The 8,089-nt window shown below is 57.9% G+C and overlaps 4 protein-coding genes across 4 annotated transcripts; all 4 read left to right on the top strand.

Moving 5' to 3' along the window:
• Positions 1 to 27: 27 nt before the first annotated feature.
• Positions 28 to 1,467, top strand: DQ04_03301070 (flagella associated protein; the record flags this gene model as incomplete). Its single annotated transcript, XM_009312719.1, has 1 exon — positions 28 to 1,467. One exon carries the CDS (start codon positions 28 to 30, stop codon positions 1,465 to 1,467), a length of 1,440 nt encoding a protein of 479 aa, XP_009310994.1.
• Positions 1,468 to 1,920: 453 nt separating this feature from the next.
• DQ04_03301060 (zinc finger family protein) lies at positions 1,921 to 2,985 on the top strand (the record flags this gene model as incomplete). Its single annotated transcript, XM_009312718.1, has 1 exon — positions 1,921 to 2,985. The coding sequence occupies one exon, from the start codon at positions 1,921 to 1,923 to the stop codon at positions 2,983 to 2,985; it is 1,065 nt and encodes a 354-aa protein (XP_009310993.1).
• A 283-nt stretch (positions 2,986 to 3,268) lies between these two features.
• On the top strand, positions 3,269 to 7,042 carry DQ04_03301050 (hypothetical protein; the record flags this gene model as incomplete). The annotated part of the gene is made up of 1 exon (XM_009312717.1): positions 3,269 to 7,042. The coding sequence occupies one exon, from the start codon at positions 3,269 to 3,271 to the stop codon at positions 7,040 to 7,042; it is 3,774 nt and encodes a 1,257-aa protein (XP_009310992.1).
• Positions 7,043 to 7,345: 303 nt separating this feature from the next.
• DQ04_03301040 (hypothetical protein) lies at positions 7,346 to 7,912 on the top strand (the record flags this gene model as incomplete). Its single annotated transcript, XM_009312716.1, has 1 exon — positions 7,346 to 7,912. One exon carries the CDS (start codon positions 7,346 to 7,348, stop codon positions 7,910 to 7,912), a length of 567 nt encoding a protein of 188 aa, XP_009310991.1.
• Between the last annotated feature and the right edge of the window lie 177 nt (positions 7,913 to 8,089).

Raw genomic sequence — 8,089 nt, 5'->3', positions numbered from 1 at the left:
CACCAGCAGCAGGCTGTGATGTCCAGCATGATGGCGCGGAACGGGGCCGGCGTCTTCCCACCGCGAAGACATGGCCAGACTGACGGAGATCTCCGTAAAGAACTCAATGCGCGCAATGCGCCGCGCGACTCCACGATTCTCACACAGACTGAGCTGGACATTATCCGCAGCATGGTTGCCGGCAAGACGGTCATGACGGTGCTCGCGCAAAGCACTTTGCGTGGTCGTACTGCCGCCGCAGAGGAGCGCAAGCGGCGCATGCAGGAGTACGACAACGAGCGGCGGCTGCGCGGCGCCGACGACGACAGGTCGCTGGAGGACATTGAGGAGGAACAGCAGCGTCGCCTCAATCTAGAGCGTGCCAAAACGCTCATTGATGAACAGTTCGATGAAGTCAAGGCGATGAACCAGGTTGTGACGGAGGTGAAGTGCATCGCCGTCCGCGACGCACAGATCATGGAGAAGAAGCGCCGCGAGGAGGAGGAGCGGAGTCACGAGCGGCAGATGGATGAGATGATGGAATTAGAGGCCAAGAAGGCACAACAAATATACGAGGAGCGTGAGCGGCAGCAGGTGGAAGGGCGCAAGAAGAACCTCGCTGTGATCAAGGCGCAGCTGGCGGACCGCGAGCTGGACCGCATCCGTAAGCTGGAGGTGCAGCAGCAGGAGCAGGAGGCGATGGTGCGCCACATTGAGCACCTGCGCGAAGAGGAAGCGGCCGACAAGTTGCGCCGCCAGGAGGCCGCACGTCGCCTCATGGAGGATGCAGCGCTGGCGAATGCCGACCAAATTAAACTCAAGAAGCGCCAGCAGAACCTGGAGCTCGAGGAGGACCGCCGCATCATGGAGTACGTCCAGCAGAAACAAGAGCGTGAGCGGCTGCTTGCAGAAGAGCAACAGCGCATCCGCGACGAGAAGGAGCGTGAGGTCGCCAGGCTTCGGGCGCAGCAGCAGCGCGTGCAGGATAAGCAGGTGGAACTCGATGAGATTCGTGCCCGGCGTATACAGGAGGCGCACACACGTGAGCTGCGCCGAAAGGAAAAGGAGCGGAAGGAACACGAGCGCGCGGCACTCGATGACTTGGCGCGTGTGCGGCTGCAGCAGATGGAGGAGCGCATGCGCATCAAAGAGGAACAACGCCAACAGGAACACGAGGAGCTCGAGCACGTCGTCGCTGTTCAGAAGTTGGCAATCGAGCAGGAACGCGAGCGCAAGGCACGCGCCCGGCAGCAGCACGAGGAGAACTCGCTGGCGGTACTGAAGCAGATCATGGAGGTGGAGGAGCGCCGCCGCCGCGAGCAGCAGGAGTACGTGGCGGAGGGCAACGAAGTGATGATGCAGATGCGCGAGCGCGAGGCCGCCATCGAGGCCATCCGGCAGCGCAAGCTGAAGGAATTAGAGGAACTTGGCATCCCCGACGAGTATTGCCAGGCTCTGAAAAAGATGAAGCCGAAAGGTCCTCTGTAGCCGATCGATGAAACGAACAATCGACTTACCCATGTTGCCTGCCGTCTGATTTTCCCCAAATTTATTGGCCCCCCCCCCCATGTTTGTTGTTTGCCGTCTCATTGTCGTTGTTCGACAACGGGGGTGGGTGGGTGTGGGTGCGTCTGTTTATGTTTGTTTTAACCGGCTCCATGACGACGGATGAGTTTATGTATTGAAAGGCCGATGTAGGACTTACACGCCCCCTTTCCATGTCTCTTTCTCTCTCTGTGTGTCATTTTGTTTTCACCGGGTGCTGGTGTTTCTGCAGGTGGCGTACGCGGAGGGAAAAATAAAACAAAGTTCTTCATTCCTCTGTGAAGCCCCGATGTTGTCTTTCTTTCTGTTATTGCTGTTCACTGATACGTAGTGGTTGCGCTACCGTCAATAGAGTAAGGGGCCTTCAAGGAAGACGAAGGGAAGTCCATATTTGCAATGGGCAACCGACAACCCGTGGAGCGTCACGTCGCGCATCCCAAGTGCTTCTACCTTGTAGTAGGCGGGCCGCCTATTCGTTACGTCGGTGCCAACGCTTCGCGGGGCCCGCTTATATTCGACGTGGAGACGGAGGCGATCAGTGACGAGAACGCTGTCGAGCATGCAGAGACGGTGAATCTGCAGGTGGCCATACCGTCGAAGCAGATGTTCAAGCTTGTACCGGTAAATGTGGCCAACAAAAAATCTGGATTCTTGCTTTCCTTCAGTGTCTCCATTGTAGAACCGGGGCAGACCTTGCGTGTGCTCGCCGGCGTGGATATTGACTACCGTCCGGGCGAGGGCGTGATGTTGATGCAGGCGGAGCGAAGTCAGAACCCGTTCTGCGTATACGAAGCCGCGTCATCGGGGGATTTTGGCGAGGAGGTTGTTGTGGATGAGGTACTGTACCTGCAGAAACTCAAGAAGGCCGTCTTCACGGAGGGTGCGGAAGGGAAACGGCTCACATATGCGCCTATCGCCATTGAGCTCACATTCGAGACGCCCACGGGGACCGCCTCCACGACGGAGAATTCTACTGCCGCTGCTGAGATGGCGGCGGGTGAGGAGAGGCGGGAAGGTAGTGCAAAAATGATGGAGGATAGCAACCTCGCGTCGTCGTCAGAGATAATGCGGGTGGTGCAGTACACATTTCTAGACATCCCTGACGCCGCACATGATCGGGCGACGCTCACCTCGCTGCTGCATGAGGGGGCGGGCGAGGGGGGGGAACGGCCTGTGTGCGAGGCAAAAGTTGTGCGGCAGCTGCTTCAGTACGGGACGGAAGTGTACGAACTCGACGACGTCTTCGACCTTGGCGCCTGTGACGATCTTAGTGGCTCCAATGCTGAGAGTGAAGATGATGCGGGGCTCTGCGTTGTATGCTTGACAAATGCAAAGGACACAACACTTCTGCCCTGCCGCCACATGTGTCTCTGCTACGAGTGTGCCAGCGTACTCCGTTTCCAGCAAAGCAACCGATGCCCTATTTGTCGTGCCAGTATTGAGCGTGTCATGACAATATAGGGGACCCAAAGTGGCGGACGAGAGCAGCCATTCATCTTCAAGAGGCAATCATTTGATGCTGTGAAATTGTGTGTTTAGTGCTTGCTTGATATTTGTTTCCCCTCACCCCCATTCATCTACAACATTAGTCTGATTCTCGTTCTGTGTGTGTGTGTGTGCTGTGCGTGCGTGCGTGTTTGCCTCTGGAGCGATGCTGCTGGTCGGTTTTGCCTGGCTTTTTTTTTCGAATTGCTGCTGTTCCACCCTCATTTTTTTACCATGTGGCTTCCGGTGTGGTTAGGAAATGCGGGGGAACGTGCCTACAGTAGCAGGAGGGTGCGAGACGCCGCTTGGAGGAGGGGACGATGCGGGCCCCAACAGCAACGACAAGGGCATCGCAGCAGAAGCAGCTCCGCGGCCATCGAGACGCGCGTTGCACCGTCACACCGTCAAAAAGTTTATGGAGCGTCGGAAGAACGAGGAGCGTAGGCGATTGGCGGAAGAGAGGGACGGGAAGCTGCTGCATTTCAACAGCAGTACCACCAGCAGAAGCAACAGCAGCAGTAGCTCTGAGTCGCGCGGCTCGGAGCTCTCCCGTGGGGGTGCCACGGCGAAGCCCGTGTTGGTTGCGCGGTGGGACTTCGACTTCTTCTTCCGAACGATGCCATCAGAGTTTCTGCAGACAAGCGGAGAGGCTTCGGGCGCCGACGCAACGTCGATCCCGCCTTCCGCCACGCTGTACGACGAGCAGGAGCAGTCACTGGTGCTCCTTGGTGACGCCCACCAGCGGCCGGCGCGGGGGTCTGTCCCTGTAAAGGCAATGATGCAGAGCAGCATCACAAGAAGTATCCACGTCCGGCGTGTGGAGGGCGTGCCGCCGCTGCCGATGGCGGCGCCGATGCCGCCGGGCACCGACCTCGACGTGCCGACGCGGAACTACCTGATGCCTGACGCCACATACTACGTTCACCAGCACGCACTTGGATTCGAGCGGGACGAGAACGTGGCGAAGCGGTCGATGCTCGCCTGTGCCGTGCGGGAGTGGCGAGGTGGGGATAACAACGTCCTCGTTCTTTCCACAGGAGATGCGCTGCGTAGCGTCTTTGAGGCGACCTACAGCGACGCCAAACCGCTTGCGCTGGAAGTAAGGCGCGTCGGACCGATACTGCTGATTGACTCCCACAGCGAGCGGGATTACCGTGTACGGGTGAGGGACTTGCGTGGGAAGGCGTTGTTGGGCAAGGCGCTCTACCGCATCCAAGATGGATCCTTTTCGTGCATAGGCAAGGATGACGACATCGACAACAACCATAATAACAACGGCAACAGTGGTTGCGGCGGCGGCAACAGCGGCGGCAGCAGCAGCAGTAGTAGTAGTAGTAGTAATAGTAGTAACACTCAGAATCCTGGCACTAAGAGCACGGGCAAGAAGAGTGGTGTTGTGGCGCTGCCGACGCACCGCGTGGGGTCTGCCGCTTTGTCGAAAGAAATACGTTCGCTGAGCCGCTACGCACACATCTTTCGCTGGGAGATTGGTTCGATGGATGTGTTGGTTGGTCTCGACACACCCATCGTGCTTGACTCCAGGGACGACGTAGAGTACGTGCTGAAGCTGGAGGATACCTCTGTCGAAATGACGCCCCATGAGGCGCAGCAAGACGCTCTGCGCTGCTGGTTTGACGCCACTCTCGCGAACGTGCCACAGGTTGGCATCTTCGTGCACAACGATGGCGTGATTCAACGGTACGAAGTGAAGAAGGTGCAGGAGATGCTTGGCATTGTGGAGGGCAGCTTGGCGACGGCAGCCATGAACTTCACAACCAATGTGCTTCAATGGTTGGTGTCTCAGTGCGTGAAGGATGGCATGACGTACGCAGTGATACGCAACTATGAGACGGGCGTTCTTGAGATTTACGAGTATTCCAATGATGAACGCCTCGAGAAGTTCCTCCCGGAGGACGGCAAGAAAGATAGTGGCAGTGGTGCCGAGACGCTGAAGGCGGAGGAGCAGCGGCGAGCTGAAGAGAGCGAGCGGCTCAACTGGGGTTTGGCGACCATGTGCTTCCGCATGGGCATGCACCTAAAGGACTCAGAGGCGAAGGCACCCGACGCACTCTCGTTGCTGCTGCGAAGCTTCTCCGTCTACTTCCAGCATCGCACGCGGATGGATGAGGCCTGTCAACGTGTGTGCGACATCGTCAAATGCCTTCCCGGTCTTGTGGGCCGCCTGATCGACAACAGGAAGGCCGCTCTGGAAGAAGAGGGCGGCATTATTCAACTTCCAGAGATCTACCGTGAGGCCTTCTTGACTTGTGGCCGCTTTGAGGTGCGCCTGCAGGGGGCTGCGTGCGATGAGACGCTCCGGCTCCCCACGCGCCGGACCTTCTTGCAGTGCTTGCTACCATGCAGCGCTGCGTTGTGTTTGTGTGTTGCCCGCACAATTGAGCAGTTCTGCGCGGAGCGGCGCGTGTATCTGCGACTGCGAGCGGAAAGCGGTACCAGCAGCAATGTCCACATTCACAGCCTCATCGCGAAGGACCTCCTCCAGGTTGTGGTGGAGGGACTGCTACGGCTAGAGCAGATGAACCGTATGCTGAAGAGTGACACGGTGTTGACGCAGTGTATGCGCGTAGGGTCGAAGGTGGAGCGCATGGCGCTGATTGACACCAAGACGGAGATCCTCGACGTGGCGCCACTTGAAACGGCTTTGTGGGAACTCTACTCGGATGTTGTTCTCCTTGTTATGAGCGATCGGACGCCATTTACGGCGCAGGTATTGGTGGAACTTAGCCGCCGCATTAAGGCCCGCGAGGAGAAGCGCAATAGTAGTGGCAGTGGTTCTACCACAGGACCAGCAGCAGAGGCGCCTAGTGAGACGACGCTGACATGGTTGTCTGCCATCACGCCCGACGTCGTGACGCTTTCCTTTACTGCGCTGCGCTTCCTCACGAAGGTGGGGCTCGAGTCTAAGCGTCTGCTTTCCAAGACAGCACAGGTCTACTATCACGTCGGACATCACTACCTCCTTACGGACCGCTACACCAAGGCCCTCGAGTCGCTGCACCGCGCACAGTCACTCTTCAAGGCAATGCAGCAGGCGCCGGCCGATGATGTCTTCGGTGGCTGCTGTACCTCTTCCGCAACTGTGACGATAAAAGATGTGCAGTTCTCGTTGGGTGAAGTGTACATCCGCATGGCACGCCTCAAGTCACGCCTCGCGCCGGCAGAGGTGCGGCTCAGTTTGCAGCAGCCGCTCGCGATGGGCGAGACGCAGACGCTTTCGTCGGAGGAGGAAACGTTCTACCGCCACGCCGTTGACCACTTTACCAATTGTGAGGCGCACGATCAGCTCGCCGCCGCCCTTCGCGTATACGCTACCCGGCAGATTGCGCACATTGCCAGCAGCGGCCAGCAAGCAGACGTGGCAAAAGGCCGCCACATCTATTCAATGCTGCGCCGGGCCAGCGAGCTTGCCGCCGGCGACGCGGCGCTCGACTGGGAGGTGCTGCGGCTATCAACATGTTCGATGCACCACGCAGCGCTGCAGCGGCGGGCAGAAGAGATTGCGGCGCAATGGGGCCGCATGACGGTGGACATGGCGGTAGTGCCGCACGAGTTAATTGCGACGGTGCACCCGCTAGAGTTTGCGCTGCAGATGGGGCTTGTGTCGGTCTCGTTGCTGGAGGCAAAGAAAAAAATCAAAACACATCAGGCGACGGGTCTTATGCGTGGATGCGCGGCGCACCTCATCATTGCGCTTAACGGTGCTCACGCGGCGAGTAAAACCCCAAGTGTGCTGCTGTCACGCGCTGCCGCCTGCTGGAAGGCGGAATGCGTGCATGAATGGGTATACCGCGTCGCTCTGATGATGTCCGTTCGAGCCATGCGGTTGATGGTGCGGCATCTGCCGGGCGACAAGGCGGCGGAGGCGAAGCAGTTGCTGCAGCGGCTGGTTGGCATGGAGGAGGGGGAGGTGCGCAACATCCGAGCGAAGGATAAGTCGTGTGGTGGCAAATGCCATTTTTGGAGACTCTCCAGGGTACTTGTGGAAGCCTTTGATGATGTCTTGAAATGGTGATAACAATGATTTGATTTGCTGGTGTGCTGCTCAGGTCAAGGTGCGCCTCCATCTCCCCCCACGTGGCCTTTGGGCGTGGCCGTAATAAGTAATGAAAAATACGGTGGGGAAGGGATGTTGCTTTGCCCTCCTCTCCATATTTATCTTGTGTGTCTGTGGGACTACTCTGTGTGTGCTGTGCTATGTCCCCTCTTTCTGCCAATTTGTTTTTCTTCGTTGGTCGCTCACACCCCCATTCACTCACCGGTGTAATTGGAATAATATGTGCGCTGCGCAGCAAAGAGTGGTATACCGGAGGGAGCGATGCGGCGTGCCTGCCGCCGTCTCTTCCTGCAGGGCGAGCCGCGAGAGAGTTGCGCAGCGGCGCTACACTGCAGCATGGCAGCCATCTCCACCGGTGTCTTCGATCACCCCTCTTTTGAGTGCCGGCAGAAGCACAGCTTTAACACACTGCCGCTGCACGACGCGAACCGCTTTGGTGGCCGCACGGCGTACCTCCGCGAAATTGGGCCGGTCAACCAAAAGAAACAAGGGCGACGCTTCAAGAAGGACATGCGCACTGTACAATTTAATGTGGATGTGTGGTGTGCGCAGCAGACGCTGCGTAAAAAGTGGAAACAACGGGACTGGGAAGTAGTGGAGGTGCCGTTCCGACTCTCTCCAAAGGAACAGCAGCGTGTGGTGCCGGAGTTATACACTGACGTGCCGCAAATGACAGATCCGGCGCATAATGACTTTAGCAACATCCACAGCAAAGTGTACGACCGTGAGGAGCTGCAGGCCGACCTCTTCGGCGCGGCGGGGCCGCTGCCGTACCCACCTCTGCAGCGTGTTGACAAGCAGGCTATGACGTTGGACAAGTTCTTGTAGGGGAGTCGATGCAGCATAGGACATGCCTGCAGCAATATTCATTTATGCGTATGTCTCTGTCTGCCTGGCTGTCTGTTTGTTTGTCTGACTGGCCAAGTGTGCTTCATTATTGGCTCGTCTATTCACTTCTCTCGGTGTGATTGATGCTAAAAAAATTGCCCGACTCTCTTCTTGCCT

This window comes from Trypanosoma grayi (genome assembly GCF_000691245.1).
Source record: "Trypanosoma grayi strain ANR4 Tgr_330_V1, whole genome shotgun sequence".
NCBI lineage: Eukaryota > Euglenozoa > Kinetoplastea > Trypanosomatida > Trypanosomatidae > Trypanosoma > Trypanosoma grayi.
Note: the sequence above shows the minus strand (reverse complement) of the source record. Positions and strands in the feature narration are given on the sequence as shown.